General features: G+C 37.8%; 1 protein-coding gene across 4 annotated transcripts; it reads left to right on the top strand.

Annotated features, from left to right (window-relative positions):
* Positions 1-16,570, top strand: ATXN3 (ataxin 3). 4 transcript variants are annotated; one of them, XM_063332547.1, is made up of 11 exons: positions 1-74; positions 3,604-3,768; positions 4,299-4,343; positions 5,675-5,760; positions 6,172-6,238; positions 8,614-8,701; positions 8,953-9,085; positions 10,179-10,354; positions 10,762-10,885; positions 11,640-11,719; positions 12,364-16,570. In XM_063332547.1, exons 1-11 carry the CDS (start codon positions 51-53, stop codon positions 12,456-12,458), a joined length of 1,083 nt encoding a protein of 360 aa, XP_063188617.1. In that variant the 5' UTR covers positions 1-50; the 3' UTR covers positions 12,459-16,570. The 4 variants fall into 4 exon arrangements, with proteins under 4 accessions (XP_063188617.1, XP_063188619.1, XP_063188618.1 ...); XM_063332548.1 differs by lacking the exons at positions 1-74; positions 3,604-3,768; positions 6,172-6,238 and having other exon boundaries at positions 4,329-4,343; XM_063332549.1 differs by lacking the exons at positions 3,604-3,768; positions 4,299-4,343; positions 5,675-5,760; positions 6,172-6,238; positions 8,614-8,701 and having other exon boundaries at positions 18-74.

Here is a 16,570-nt window from a genome sequence, read left to right as displayed (position 1 = left end):
TGGCTGGGGAGGTCACGTGAGGCGGAGGGCCCTGGCCCTTGACAATAAACATGGAGTCGATCTTCCACGAGCGGGTGAGTGGTTGGGTTCCGCTCCTTGCCGGTGGAGGGGGCACCGCGCCGGGGACGCTGGGGGAACGGCCGAGCCTGTATGCTGGCCCCGGGGCTGTGCCCTGCCCGACCGGGCCGCGCTGCCCCTCGCACCGCTCCGTCTGTCGGGCGAGGCCGTGTCTCGGAGTGCTCTGCCCCGGGGGGAGCCGGGGCCCTGTCGGCTGCGGCCCGGCCCGGCTCGGCTCGGCTCGGCTCGGCTCCGCTGGGCCAGGAGACGTTGTCGACGGAGATGAGAGGGTCAGGGTCGAGCTCGGCCTTTCCCGCCGGCGGTGGCTGTTCCTTTCGGGCCTTCAGCAGCGGGCCCCGGGTAGGGGAAGGTGCCGGCTGCGGCTGGTGCCGAGCGGGCGGGCCGGGGTGAGGGGAGCAGCGGCGGGCAGGGCTGGGTCTGCGCTCTCCGCCCGGCCGCGGCCCTGTGAGGAGCAGGGGAGGGGAGAGCTGTGAAGGAAATCCGGGTTCCTCTGCTCTGCTGCCTGCTGAGCAGCGTCTCCTCGGCTGGAGCACAAATGCTGCTGTGAACTGCTGTGATTTCGTCCAGGCTTCCAAACACCAGATATTTCTGCTTTAATGCTATTCAGATATAGCTGTCTTCCCCCCCCCCCCCCATGTGCTTTGCCAGTGCCTCTGCACTTCATTGCATTAACACTAGTTTTTATACACTGTCGTCATGTGTAATGTTTGGTTTACTTGGCAAAGAAAGCAAGATATCTGTCCAACCTTCTTAAAAAAAATTTAAAATCCTTTTCTGGAATCCACAGAACCCGAGGAGAGTTCTTTCAAACTAGGTTTGGGTAGCAAAACTCAGCAAGCCCCGTGGTGTTAAACAGCCGCTCTTCAGATGATGAGTGTTGGATTTCAGACATTATGGCCTCTGCCACACTGACCTTGAGTTCCAGTCTAAGTTTGAAAACTAGATCAAAACAAGTGTACCTTTCTCTTTTCTCTCTAGTGCACCTAGCCTATCGCATAATGAAATTATAACTTTTGCTCGGTTGCTTTGTAGTTTAGTAACAAAACTCTGCTGAAATTGAAGTGACAGCACAATGCATTCCAAGGTACAAGCTGACTGTAGTTGCTGGGGGTTTTGGGGAAGGAGGGTATAGTCTCGAGTGTCTCACCTGTGAAATATAACTGATCCTGGTAAGTTAGTTACACGGTTACACCTCAATGCCTCTTTTAAACTGGAGTACCAAATATTTTTATCTTGTAACTGTTATTCTAGGGAAAACTTAACTGAACCTCTGTTGTTTTTTTTTCTTAAGGGTTGGTTGGTTGTTTCCCCCCCCATCAAGTGCACTACCTCAGTTCCTGTCAAAGTATTTAAAGTGCTGTATGTACATGCACACCCCGGACTAGAATCCACGTGCCTCAGGTGTTATATTAAAAAGGCATGAAAAACATTGTTTTGTTAAATTGCCTTTATAAATATGTTTATAAATTTCTAGGCAGTGTGGCTTTTTTAACAGAGGAATGACAATTGCAGAAAGTAGGATTTAAGGATGGGGCTTAAGGAGCCCCTTTCTTTGATAAGACACAAGTGGTTGAAAATGCTGAAAGCAGGTTATATTGGGATAGGTTTCAATGAGAGAACTTCAGATTATGGAAGATGTGGTATTGTCTCCACACAGAAAAATGAAAGCTAATGTCTCTTAAAAACTGTAAGATCAGTTTTCTCTTCATATGCACTTCATATATACAAATTCTGCATACAAAAATTAGTGTTTATTACTTTAAGATAAAATTGTACAAATACAGAAAGGTCCTTTTTGTGAAATTAAGATTTAAGCCTGTATTACAAGTCATTTTCAAAGATTTTTTTTTTTTAATAGCTCTTTTTTTCTAAATCGGTTTCCTGTAATTCTGGTGGAGAAACCTGTGATTCTTGAGCAGGTTCTTCTGTTGCAGTTTTATCGCATGACCAGCAGCAGGGATGTGGTCCCGAAGGGATGGGAGCTGGTGTTTAGTCTCGAGTTCATTGTTGTGGGAAGGCTGTGAGCTGGAGCAGGTTTCTGGATTCCATTGGACTCTGGCCGTACAGCCAGTCCAGCTTGAATAACTTATTGCTCAACTGGGGGATGAAGCCTGAGGAAAATTCTGTCACCTGGGATAAAGGGAACTTTGGAGAGTCCTGCTGTGAGGGAAATCTTTGGAGGTTTGTGCATATTGTTTGTATGAGGCTTTCCTGGAAGGTTAAAGAATATTCCTACAAGGCCTGCTCTTGTATTCTTCCATTTCTCTGCGTTTGGTGGGAGGGAGGGATGTTCTTTATTTTTGTTGAGGGATTTTAGTTTTGTTCTAAATGCAGTGCATGCATGTTAGAGGTCTTAATGTAACTAAAAATGAGGACAGATTGGAACAAAAGAGAAAAGCAGGATTTTAAAACTGATGTTAATCTTGTCTTGCACTTGTAGTTTAGTTATTTGCAAAGAAAGGTTGTTTTTCATGGGAAACTGCAATTTGGTTGTTTTGGGTTTTGGTGGTTTTTTTGTTAGTTTGTTTTTTACAAGGCAGTATTTCATCTGCACTTATGAGAATAATGGAGCCTGATGTACATTCATTCAGACTAGATATTTTTGAACTTGTGCTACAAAATCATGACTGTCATTTCTAACTTACTCATTTTTAATTTGGGTTGAGAGTCTAAAAATATTATATTAGATTTCTATTATCTCCTGTGTGCTGGATATGTAATAAAGTAAGTGTTTTCCACTTAAATGCTTTAGCAACAAAAATATTTTTGTTGTTTAATGTGCTGAATTTAATTTTTTTTTCTTGTCACCCCATCATTGACATCAAGATTTTAGAACCAGTAGCACTAGCTTCTTTTACCTAGCTCCTATACATAAATTTCATGTGGAAAATGAGCTTTACAGCTTCTCCAGCTCCTAATCATTTCATCGACACTAAACAAATTGGTTATAATCTTAACTGGGTGAGTAACCTGAAGTGAAGGAAATAAATTCTGTAGATGTATAGTTTTAAATCTCTCCAGAGTCCTAATGGTCTGCCTTTCTATAGCCATGTGTGGAGAGCAGATTGCTGATACCCACACCTGGCAGGAAGAAAAGTTTAAAAAAAAAAAAAAAAAGAGCATCTGTTGCAGAAAACACTTGTTACTGGGAAGCAGAGATCTAAACTGATTCATTTTCATGTTGCAGTGATTTGGAAGAGGACAGAATCCATTGTCCTGATGGCTGCAGGGTCCTTGTGTGATTTGGTCAGGCCACTGGCAATTTTTACTGTGCTTTCAAAAATATTTCCTGAAAGGAAATAATGTGGGTTGGGTTGGGTTTTTTTTCCCCATCAAATTGATGGGAGGGTTGTATTCTATAGCTTGCAGTGTAATAGATGTGAAGACTATGTGGCATTCTGTGTGAGTGGGGAGGGCACGGAGTTTGCCAGAATGAAATGGTTGAGTCATTTTACAGAGTAAAGCATTAACATATTTTTTTTGTTGTTGTCTCTGATTTTTTTTTTTTCCTCTTCCAATGTTTAGCAAGAAGGCTCTTTGTGTGCTCAGCACTGTCTGAATAATTTGCTACAAGGGGAATATTTTAGTCCTGTTGAGTTATCCTCTATTGCACAGCAGTTGGATGAGGAAGAAAGAATGCGAATGGCAGAGGGAGGAGTGTCTAGTGAGGAATATAGAACGTTTTTACAGGTAAAATCTTCTTAATTTGAGGTTTCTTGATATTTGCCTGAAAGCTAATATTGCGTAGTGCAGACCTGCTATTCTTGCATAGCTAGAGAAGGTTAATTTCCTGCTTCTCCTTAATTTATAGGTCTTTTCATTCACGTATCTTAAATTTGGCATTTTCAAATGCTACTAGTATAGCTTTACAGTAATTCTATAAAAAGCTACTTTATTTTCATCTTATAGGTAGGAAGGTCAGGTGTGGCAAGGAGGAGGATCAGCAATTTGCCTTTTGTTTTTGTAAGCCAGTGGCAGAGATAGGAACAGAAGTTCCCATGCCTGTCTGTCTCTTAAGCACTGAGCATTTCTAATTTAAAGGTTTGAATTTTTAATTAATAAACTTATTTGGGAATGATAATCAGCCTTACAGACTAAGATATGTTTAGTTGTTGCTTTAAGTATGTGCAATTATATTTATTCTTGAAACTGAATTATTTCTGACCTTATATGCTTACACCATTTTTTCCTTCTCTCCCTCCTAACTTTGCACTGAGCAGCAGCCTTCTGTAAATATGGATGATAGTGGATTCTTCTCAATTCAAGTAAGCATGGCTCTTTACTGACAGAATTTTTTTATTTATGCAGGATACGTTCTCTTATAAAATGTAAATGGCATCGAGCTTTTTCATCTAGCTTCCAGTTTATAGGCTTAGCGTGATTAAGTGCTGGACTTCTAAATCTTCAGAGTTTTCCATTAAGAGCAGTGACTTGCAGTTCTTCAGTTCATGGGCCCTTGAACACAGAGGAGAAGCCATGGGCTCCTCAACTGTGAAAAACCGTCACCTGCTGACAATAAGCTTGTTTTCTAAGTTGCTTCTTATGGGGACTACAGGTGAAGAAGCAGACTTTAGATTTTCTCAAATTATAAACTGTAAAGCCCTTGGCAATGGTTACAGGGTTATCCCAGTGATCTGCCAAATGGAAAAAGCTGCAACGTCGACATTCCAGATTTTATAACACACTCTGGACACTTTAGAGCTGGGGTTTGTCTTTTTCTTTTTTTTTTAAGGACCATAAGGGAAAAGTAATTAATAAGAAATACTTAAACCAGAACAACAACAAAAAAAGGTTTTGAACACTGAATTGGGGCATGTTTCTAGATGAGAGCTGTAGGCAGTGCTTTGTATCTTTGTCTGTCTCCTGAGTTTTCAGAGGTGATTGTCAATGTTCCAGAATCCCCCAAGAGCCCTCTCCCTTATGGCAGGGCAGGGCTGTTTTTCTGTTTGGTGAAAGACCATTAACAGTTCGGCATTTCTTGTTTGCTTGGTTGGGCTGCTTCAATATTGAAGCTGAAAAAAAAAACCAAAACAACTTCCTTATATTCTATTTTTTTTGTCCTGTTGTTGCTTTGCTCACTTGCTGCGTAGTTGACTCACTGAAAGGAAGATGAATTGTTAATTTAAAATTTCTTACAGCGTTATTTCAGAGAATTTTAAAGAGTGATTGTAAAAGTGTTTGTGCTAATGTACCTGACTGAGCCTGTGATAATCCAGTGGTGCAAAATTTCCAGTAGTTACTGTGGGGAAGGATGACGTTGTACTGGGGGGGGAGGGAGGGCAGTGCAGTACATTGAGAGCTGAGAGATGACAAGTTATGAAGTGCCTGTGGGAGCCGAAGCTGCAGCTTACTCTGGGGGAGTAAGCTTACTAACACATCTCAGTTAAATCCCAGTTTTGTTACTTCCCCTTAGATATAGTGTGCATGTTATGTTTGCATATAGATTCATGACAGTTGCATATTGAATAACGTGATTCCTAGGTTTCCTAGCAATGTTTTGAAATCTAAGTTTTATGAAAACAGTATAATTGTTTATAGCATTGCTTAAATTTAGTTTTGACTGGTTTGACTCATGAAAAGTGCTATTTTTTGACAGGTCATAAGCAATGCCTTGAAAGTTTGGGGTTTAGAACTAATCCTCTTCAACAGTCCAGAGTATCAGAGGCTTGGGATCGACCCTATGTAAGGCTTTTTTTCTTAGCACCCTGCTTTAATTTTACAGAAAAATAATAATCTTAGCCTATGACTTAAATCTTTCTTTAAAATTACTATTTCAAGCTCTCTTGCATTCTGATGTTTTTATTATCCTGTCTGTCTTTAATTTTCTCCTTTTGGGGGTGTGTGTGAGTTTTGTCCTCTGTGCTTTCGTGAGATCTCAGTATCTGTGGCATCACAGGTACATGGAGATGTCACTAATGTTGGCAACTTCCTAAATGTTATAAAAGCAGTATGAGTACTCTAACAGCAACAGTTGTATTACTGAAATTTTATGATAGAAGTTGAAATTAGTGATAAAAAACAACTTAAACATTAATATACACTACAATATTAGAGTATTTAATTTTTTCTATACTTTTGTTTTTCTTTTTACAGAAATGAAAAATCATTTATTTGTAATTATAAGGAACACTGGTTTACAGTTCGAAAGTTAGGAAAACAGGTGACATTGTCTTTTTTTTATTTAAAAATTAACTTCAGAATGGGGGTGGAAAAGTGGTTGCACGTAGACCATGTGTTGGCCTTTTGCAAGCTTTTGCTGCAGTTTACTTTAGTAGTATCCCATATTAAAAAAAAAAAAAAGTAAATGTTTGTTATATCACTAAAATGCCAGGCAGCTTTTTATGAATGTTAGCCTGGGGAAAGACCCTAGGATCAGTTCCCCAGTGAACCTGTCCTCAAAGGAGAGCTGCATCTCTGGTACAGTGTGTGACATCCTAAGCTCTTTTCTTTCTTTTCTGCTTGAAAAATAGCAGAAAAAAATTTACAGGGCGGGAGGAGGGAGTCCTAGGCAAGTATTAGGATCCCTATAGAAAGCAACCTTATTTTAATGCACTAAATTATTGACATTGTAAAAATATTTTTGCCTGTTTAAATAGACAGTAGGTATAAGAAAAAGTTCAAATTTCAAATGTATTAATATTTGTGATTGCTTGTATTTAAGAGTACCCCATCAGAATAAGGTTGGGGAAAGTAGAATCACAACTTTGCACTATTTTAGAAAACTTTCTGAAACAGTTGTACTACAAGCAGAAAACAGTTATTAAAGGTAAGGGATGGCCATACAAGTATATGGTCCATATATAATAACTCAAGTCACATCCATGTCCCTTGGAACACCAATGCAGTGCTTTATTTCAGTAGCCAGTCATTGTTGTGGATCATACTTCATAAGCTTTTATAAGATAGTTTGGGTTTTGGTTTTTTTTCCAGGTTTTTTTGTCATAGAAAATATTTATGGAATAAGCTTTTACATTCTAGAATAGTAGACAGGCGTCTCTTTACTGATTTGGTTCAGTTTGTAAGTGGTGGCTACCTGTGTTGTCATCCAGGTTAAAAAAAAAATTAAAAATTAAAAAAAAGTCACGTGTGAGTAAACAAATTAAACTCTGCTGTTCTGCTTTAGTTTTAAAAGATGGCTAATGTTTACAGACAATTTTTGTATATTTCATATGGAAAAGGCTGAATGGTTTCTTAAAAGTATGGGAATGTTCCTTATTATCTATACAACCATGTTACGTGGAATTTTGTGAGATAAAACATTTTGGGCTAGAATGCAAAGTCAGATGAGGGATGTTTTTTGCTTGTACCTGTGGCTTGTAGCCACATGAAGACAATACTAGGTGTCCGTTAGCTAGAGAGTAATGAGAAAGGATAGACAAAATAGGTTGGCTTAGATTTGACGTGCTTCTCTTCTGTTACAGTTAAAGTGAAACTAGTTTACCAAACCTTCCTCTTCCATGTTCCCTTTTAAAAGTTCATCTGTAATCTTCCTATTGTATTTGTTTATGTAACTTTCTGTTCCCCACTCCTACGCTGTTGATGGTCTTACCCTTTCCTAGTGGCAAAGGGTGTTTTTGACAAATTAAGTGACCAAATGACATAATGATAGTTAGTCACTTACCTGTATTCCAGGTGAATTGTAGTATGGGCCTGACTGCAGCTGTATAACTGCATATATGGAAGTTTGGGTAGAGAATGGAGAAAGTTTTCTCCTTCTACTGTCTGAAATAGTGCTTCCTGGTTAAAATTGGATAATATCGAATGAGTGTGGTATAAAAAAGGTTCTTCAGATTGCTTGCAATACATATGGGATTTTACAGGTAGAATATTTTGTCATCCATGTTGAATGTATTTTCCCTCTAGAAGTAGTATTATAAGTGACTAGTTCTCTTCTTCAGGGAACTAGAAATGATCTGTGTGTATTTATCTGAAGTGTCCCCTTTTGTAATATTATGCTGTACTATCAGCATATTAAATTTGAGTTCATTTTTCTTGATTTTTAAATTTAAAAATTATCTCAGAGAGAAGTAAACTATAGTTTACAGCATCACCAGCTATTACAGGCAGCACGTTTAATGAAAGTATTTCATGGAAAGAATTCAGCTTCCACTTTCTGTATCTATTAATTTCTGAAGATGCAGCGTTAACTTATGAAGGGTTTCTTCCTTCATTAGTCTCTGAACAGATTTAAAACTAGGATTAAGCAGAATTTTAGAATGATGTCTGAAATAATTCTTCTACCATTATATTTTGATTTATCTGTTTCAATCTGTTTGCCTGGTACCAGTGTTCAGTAATGGGAGAGAGCACGCAGTCATTGCCCCGCTTCAGATCTCCTCTTAGCTGAAGAGTATTTGAAGGGTAACCTTTAGCAGCATAGGTATTGTGCTTCAAAAGACTTTTAATTTGATAATTTATTTTACTAGATTTATTCGGATATTCCATCATAGAAAATGACCACAATGTACAGAAATGGATTACCAAGTAATCTTTATGCTAATTTGTTCTCTCAAACCTTTTTTTTCTTAATTACAGTGGTTTAACTTGAACTCTCTCTTGATGGGTCCAGAACTAATATCAGATACATATCTTGCACTTTTCTTGGCTCAATTACAACAGGAAGGTAATAGTAACTTGCAGATGTTAAATCTCGTTAATTAAAAGTAGGTAATAATCATTATTTATTAGAACTTATGTATTCAGTTAACTACCCTTAGTTATATGATTGAAATAGTGAAATAACCCAAGTCCTTATAATGAAAGGTAGAGCCTTACATTGTAATAAATTGCACATCGTTGTGTCCATATAGTGTGCATTTTAGAGTGTTTACACGTGCACCTTAATGCTGTAGACTTACAATTTGTTTTTCTCAGGTTATTCCATATTTGTAGTAAAAGGTGACCTGCCAGACTGTGAGGCTGATCAGCTATTGCAGATGATTCGGGTGCAGCAGATGCAGCGACCAAAACTAATTGGAGAAGAGACAGCACAGTCAAGAGATCAGAGGTAAGGTAAATAGAGATTTCGTTTTAATAATGTCCGGTATGATTGGTTTCCATGATTAATGCCTACATGGAGACAACTCCCTTAAGACGTAATTAGAAGTACCTTCAGTGCAATATGCTTACTACTGTTCCGCACAGTAGAAGCAAGTTGGTAGAATACAAATTAAGCATGCAAAACCTACCTTAATAAGGATTCAGTCTTTCCACGTGCATAAGTGTTGTATAGTGCAGATTTTTAACTTCATGATTACAATATTTTTCCAACTATAGTAAAGTGGGTTAGCAAGTATGGTTAACAGTAGCCAGTCTATAATTAAGACTGGCTTGTGCGTTCTGTCATAAGTAGAAAGGAATGAGAAACCCGTATCTGAATTCCACATCATATGAATCATACAGCATTCCCTTTTGGAATAATATCACTGTAAATGTGGTGCTGCTCTGTTGTGATGCGTTCTAATACAAAGCATATAAAGTAATACTACTGCAATAACTTCATCACATTTTCATAGTGAATAAATTGCGTACTGATAAAAAGGCTTAAGGCTTTCCAGAGGAATTAATTCATTATTATTTCTTCTGCTTTATAAAGGTAAGCTGGTGTTGTAAATTGACGGAATAAAAACAAACTACTTGGCAGTAACATAGAAAGTGTGTGTCATTTACAGAGGATCTGTTGCTCTCTTGTGGTCATCAAAGCTTCCTAAGAAGGAGACCACATGGCCTCCACTATTTTCTGCTGGTGTAACTGTTTAAATAGCAATAGGTTTGAATAATGTGTCGTATTACTTTTTGTAGCCTTATTGTTTTTGAAGTTTTTCCTATTAAACAGATTCTCGTCATGATGTGCATGGGTTTAGAGTTGCAGTATTTTCATTTTTCCAGCTGTAAGCTCTGTTTGCAGCTCTTTTGTGCTTTTTATGTAGAAATTAAAATATGGGATTACATAACATATTTTCACAATAGAAGTGTTTTTTTCTCAAAGTTTAAAAAAAAAAAGTAGAGTTGAATCGGCAGCAAATATTTACTTTAAATCTCACAATAAAAGTTAGTATCATTTCTGTCTGAATTCTGCCATAAACATACCAATTTCACAGGCTACCCAGAAGTGATGTGGACCAAGCAATAGAAGTTAACCCTCCTTTTGATGGAACAGGCATGTTGGATGAAGATGAAGAGAATTTTCAGAGAGCCCTGGCTCTAAGTAGGCAGGAAATCGATATGGAAGATGAAGAAGCTGATCTTCGCAGAGCCATTCAACTCAGCATGCAAGGTGAAGTGCTCATCTAAATTTCTCTTCCAGTGTTCATGCTGCTTGTGCTTTAGGCAGCCGCTGAAATCAGCCTCCATCAGCCACATCAAGCTCTCTGAAAAGACTGGCACAGAGGGACAATCCAGAGTGTCCTGTAGCTATCTCCTTTCTGTTTTTTGAAAAGTTGCAACTTTTGCGTTAGCATTGATCACTAGGAAGCAAGAACAAATTGGCAAAGGGTGGCATGAGGGAAGGGAGATGGTCCTAAGGTAAGGAGAGAGAGTATCCAGTGAAATTAGCCTAGGTGCTTATTTCTCCAGCAAGCCTCTTTCTTCCTCTCAAGTTTGAAGACATTTTTCTTAAGCTGTATTTAATTTACTAACTTCATTTTACTGTAATTAGTAGGATATGGCGTGTTCTGGTTTTAGGTAGTCGTCGAAGTCAGTTCTCAGACTCATTGCTGCAGAGTGTTCCTCAGTCGCCTCACACCAGTCAGACTGACTGCCTTTCTTCAGAAGAACTGCGAAGGAGAAGACAAGCGTATTTTGAAAAGTAAAGTAGTTAACAGAAAACTGCATGTAGGAAGTACATGGCATATTTTTCAGTGCCTTTTGGGGTGTGGATGGGTTTCGGACTGAGGTCCAGCTTGACTTTTATCGTGTAACATGTTTTCCTAACAATACTTCAGTTTTGCTATTGCCAGGTGGTTCCTATGAAGAAACCTGTAAATAAGAGGGGATCTGTTAGTAATGTAACATCAGTCTTGTGAAGAAGGAAAACGTACATGTTACAGAAGTCTTTTAAATGAAATCCTGTAAATTTCTGTAATTATCTTCCTGAAGGAAGTATTCTTTCTGTAAGACTTTGCTTCTGGTAATGATGCCTGTAATGTGCATCACGTGAAAGCATTCTCGATGGTATTTTATGTTGCTGTTCTGGAGGACCTTCTTAATACATAGTTGGGGTATTGTAGCTTTTCCTTATTTCTGTCTCCTAGTGACGGAGGAAATAAAGACCAGGGAGAAGTGCTATGGATTGGATGAGTTAGACTTTTGCATGAGAGGATGAGAATGCAGAACATCTGAATTCTGGGAGAATAGTTGTGTGGCTTGCAATATAACGTTGGGAAGATAGGTGTCTGAAGGTTAGCAGGGTGAAACGACTGAAGAGATTTTAGGTGTAGGTGTCTTATGGTACCAAACAGCTTCTACTTCTTACGCTTAGCCTTCCTTACAATGAGATAGACTTGATACAGGTCTCATGCTGATGTTAATCTTACTCTGTTATAAATTTGTAACACTTTCAGGCAGCAACAACAGCTGCAGCAGCAAGATCGGACCCCAAACCTACATGATAAGCCCTCAAGCACTCCAGAAGCTGACCCAGGTATTGTTTTTTAAACTGATTTCCAACACTGAAATATTTACGTCTCTTACCTCTGTGTTGTGCCACTTTCCTTGTCTGCCTACTCCCTCACTTCAGCAGCCATTTGGCCCATGTATCACAGCCATTACTCTCTTTGGCAGCAAAGCAATGCACCACTTTCTTGAAAAGCGTGTTCTGTGTTGAATGTCACTATCCTGCTTCAAAGTGAAGAGCGTTACTGTTAGACCATTTGATTTCTGGCTTTGCTTTTTGTTGTTTTGTTTGGCTCGAGCATTAGAAATTGCAGTCTTTGGGATTTGTGCCAGCAATTTTGTTAGATGACAAAGTTGTATGACAATGTAATAAACTTGGAGTAATATCTAACAAAACTACTGGAACCAGTTTTCAGTAGAACATAAATATGTAGGCCTTAGCAGTATTAAGTATTGGTAATCCAAAATTCATGTGTATTACTTGTTACCAAGTGACTGTTGTGGATGGGAAGCTCAGTGCAAAATGTCCAATGATTTTAAAAAACCAAAACCAGTATGGGGGGGGTGTGGAAACAGGTGGGTGTGTACAAAAGGAACAAAGAAAGCATTTAACTATAGTTGAGAAGTACCTCTGTGCATTAATTACAGCTTTTATGTATTTATTTTCGTTAGGAGGTGATATGAGTGAAGAAGACATGCTTCAAGCAGCCATGAATATGTCTCTGGAATCTGTTAGAAACCACTTGAATACAGAAGAGGAGAAATGACATAACTTTTTTCCCCTCTTTATTGTCAAAACACTAAGTCTTCATTATAACTTTACTGTGTGGATGTTGCACAAGCAGGGTTCATTTCAGAGTTCTGGAAGCAGGAATGAAAGGCAGGGGCTGGAGGTCAGAGTTCAGAGGGAATTTGCAAATATAAACAAAAAATTGCACTAATTTAGAAAACTGTAGCACTCCTACTACAGAACTTCTGTTCCCAAGAGTACCTGCATTAAAATTACTTAAACTAGTCACATGAACAAAGTGAGACATGTGTAGTAGCTGTAACTTGCATTTAAAAAGCAAGTTTAAATTGTTTTGAAGAATTCTGTAGAAAATTCAAAAGGTGCTGGAAACCAGCATCAACTGATTTCCTTCAGTACTAAAGGAAAAATAGATACAAGTAATAAGTTGTGACTATAAATGACTAAGTCCTTTATAAGAAATCACTTAAAATGGAAAAAAGAATTAAATTCTGCTTATCTTAGATAATTTATTTTGTGATTGTTTGTTCTGAGTGACTTAATGTCAACTTTTCGGTCCTGCTGTCCACTTTTGAAATGACCCATTCTGCAGGAGAAACGTGAATCCATCATTTTCATATTTTGCAGTTAAAATCTTCAGTGTATTGTTGATTATGATGATACTCCTTTCAGTGACTTCTGACTTTGTAACACTTTCTGGTTTTCCCTTCAGTTCCAGCTGTAGGTTTTCCTTTCAGTTCCAACGGTAAAATTTTCAGATCCATGTTTAAAGTAGGATTTTTTGCATTGCCCTATTGTCTTTTAGCAGATAACTTGCCTTCTTTGGTTTGGATTTTTATTATTTGTTTTTGTTTTCTTACGTTCTTTGTAGTTGTGCCACTGTCTTTACTATAAAAGTAGCATGTGATCAGTTGGGTTAAACAGGTTTTCTTGTATTTTTTACCTCCTCTGGGGTCTTTTTTCCTCTTTAAGCTCAGTCCTTCATTCTGGCCTTTCAGTATGAAAGAGCTGTAACCGAGTCTAGGAGAGAGGAGGAGGGGGTTTAGGTGCCATAAAGTCAGTGCCACACACATACGGCGCATTCCTGCAGTCTGAAATGACCCCTGCACAAGTAGCTCTTTTAAGAATGAATATTTATGTCTGTGTGGATGTTCTTTCTGAAATGCTTTTTATGAGCGTCTGTCAGAATGTTGCAGCTTTTTCAGGAATGGCCTTTACTCATGCACCTTACAATTTTTTATCATGCTGTTTCTGATTCTGAGAAAAATGGGGAGCAAAGTATGTGAGAGAGCTTATTCTATTGGTTGTAAGACGTTTGCTTTGATATCCGGGATGAATGTGTGACAGGGTGACCAAACCTGACTTTCAACTTCAGTGCAACAATTGAGATGATTCATTTTCCAAAATGGTGCTTGAAATACAAATTCTGTTTACATATAAATTATATGGGGAATATGTTTTAGATGAGAGTGTGTAAGCTGTAGTCCACTTAATGCATTAACAGTTAGCACAGGCATTCTGAGAATCTTTTGAAGACAACCCCAAATTTCTTTATCAAAATATTCTAAAGTTATATCATTGCCCAATAGTAACATGTAATTAAAATTAGTATGAAATGAATGGTAGCTAGATGGAAATATACATTCAGCATCAAGTAGTACTGTACATGAAAGGGCTCTTACCTCCCAGTGAAGATTTGTTTAGAGCAGTGGTTTCTTGATAACTTAGGATATTCTTATATTATACATAATTGGGCTGAATTCTGTTTTCCTTACCTGTGTGCTGAATTTCCACCAATGTCACCAGAACCACTGGTATGTCTAAGATAATACGGATTTTGATGTGAGACAGCATTACTTTTTAAAAACTGATTTTAAATTTTGTCTTTTTAAAATAATCTTGTTGTGCACATTATAATTAATATCTGTAATGTCTCAAATTAATATAGCTAAACAATGGCTTTAAAAGTCCGTGTGTGCATATGCCATATTGAAATGCTCTTATTTTTCAGGTTGTAAATTTCTGCTTTCGGTTTAAAATTTGTATGAAACTGAAAACAGGAAAGGAATCTGTAAAGCACTGAATTATTTCTCTGCTCGTCTGTAAATTATCCACAGCTTTAATTTCCCTTCTTTTGTTGTGCCATAAACCGCTTCTGAAATAAGACTCCTTTTTATAAACAGGTATAGGCTGGCAATTTGATACCAGTACTTGGACCTTTTATCCTCTGTTATAAGAATATAATAAAAATATATTATTTCTATAGCTATATAGTGTAGCAGCCCTATATTTAAAAAAAAAATAAAAAATTTAAGCCTCTTGAGTTGCGTTAACTGTAACCCATGGTGATTACATGTTTTTATAATCACTAAAGTGTGGAGGTTTGCGTTGGAACTTTCATGTCACTGTGTAAGTTACTTCATCACCTAAGTGTTCTAATATGTGAGGAACAGGCAGGAACAGTGCCTGAAAAGCACAACTGCATCAGTCATTACAGGGCAAACCCTATTCCTTTCTGTGTCGAAACGTTGTTCTACAAATACCAATTTGATTTTCAGAGGAATATCAAGGTTAATGAAGTAGGGGTATCTGCCTAGTCAAGCAGTTAAGAGGTAGCAGTTTAAGCTATGTATGTTAATTGCACCAAAGGAAAAGACTAATACTAATTGCCAACAGTCCATATTTTCTAATCCAGTCCTAAAGTTCAAAATGTGTGGCCCTGCCAAGAAGCTGCCAATAAAAAGCCCATCTCATTTTTTTGGTGTGCATTCTTTCAGTGACTAACAGTTCTCAACGTGGCTGAACTATGCTCAAAAGGCGTTTACTAACTTAGAGCCTATTCCTGGTGTTACCTCGCCTGTCAAGCTGACGTTTTTTTTCCCACGTTGTAGCTTCAGGCCAAAGTCCATTGTGAAGGAGCCGTTTTATTACAGTATGATATTTGAGTGAATTTCAGACTTCATTCATCCAGCAGAATTTTACAGTCTTCCTCACAGTGAACAGTCCACGTGATGTAGTGCGTGGTGTTCTGCCTATAGAAATCAAAGGGGTGTTGGGATAATGGTGATACATTAAATATCTTCCAAAATTATTTCTGTAAGTATAATTCTTTGAACTGCTTTCGTGGCCTTGTAATGAGGGCAGGAGGAAAAAGTGTTATAATGCAGTTGTGCTTGAATGCAATTCCTGTTATGCACAGCAAGTATAAATATGAGCTGTTTAAATGCTCATATATTTGTGGGCTTGACGCTAATCTGATACAATACTGGCTTACTCTCCAACATTTGGGCTCCTTGTGCCCTTCAAACAACTTCAGCAAGTTTAAATCTAATTTTCAGCTAATGTACTCTTATTATTTTTCAGACTTAATTAATTTGCAGACAATTTAACTAATACAAAGTTAAATCTCCGATGTGTTTTAATGTTGGACTATTGCTTCTATTATAAATCTATAAAATGGCAGGGAGTTTAAAATAGCTTCTGTCCATCTACTAAACTATTTCTGTATCTCAAGACAAATATTGGTTTATTACAAAACTGACAATTAGGCTTTTAAAAATGAACGTGTTACAGTTCTAAAACGTCTGAAATTTTCTCAAATTTAGCTATTGTTTCAAATATAATGATGAAAACGTACAAATGGTGGCCTTTTTACTGGGAAGTATTATGGGGAGTGGGACTGGAGACCTCTAGAACTCAGACTTACAAAGAAGTATTAAATGTACCATTCAGGTTACCAGCACATACTTTTAAAGGAATTGAAAAAAGAATCCAAGGAAAAGCAAAATTGAAGTGTAAACTTTTCTGAACGGCCTAGATAGAAAATTATGTTGCTCACTTGGTAAGCCATTACTGTCTTGCATAAAACAAAACTCCTGGGAAATCTTCATAGTTACAAATCATTTAAAAAAATAAAAAAGGAAAAAATGGTCTAATGGGTAATAAGTATATACCCCTTCCCCACATACACAATCAGTTGTTCAAGTAAGAACAATAATTCATATTAATACATTTGAACTGGCCTGGTCCAAGTATTCAATTCTTGTTTCAAATTGGTTGCTTGTTTGTGTTGTGTCCAGGTTTGTATCTTAAGCATGAGCTGTTTTGCAATAAACTTTTTTTTAATCTGTA

The sequence above is a fragment of the Chroicocephalus ridibundus genome, chromosome 4 (assembly GCF_963924245.1).
Source record: "Chroicocephalus ridibundus chromosome 4, bChrRid1.1, whole genome shotgun sequence".
Taxonomy (NCBI): Eukaryota; Metazoa; Chordata; class Aves; order Charadriiformes; family Laridae; genus Chroicocephalus; species Chroicocephalus ridibundus.
The sequence above is the reverse complement of the archived record's forward strand: the minus strand, read 5'-3'. Positions and strand labels throughout refer to the sequence as shown.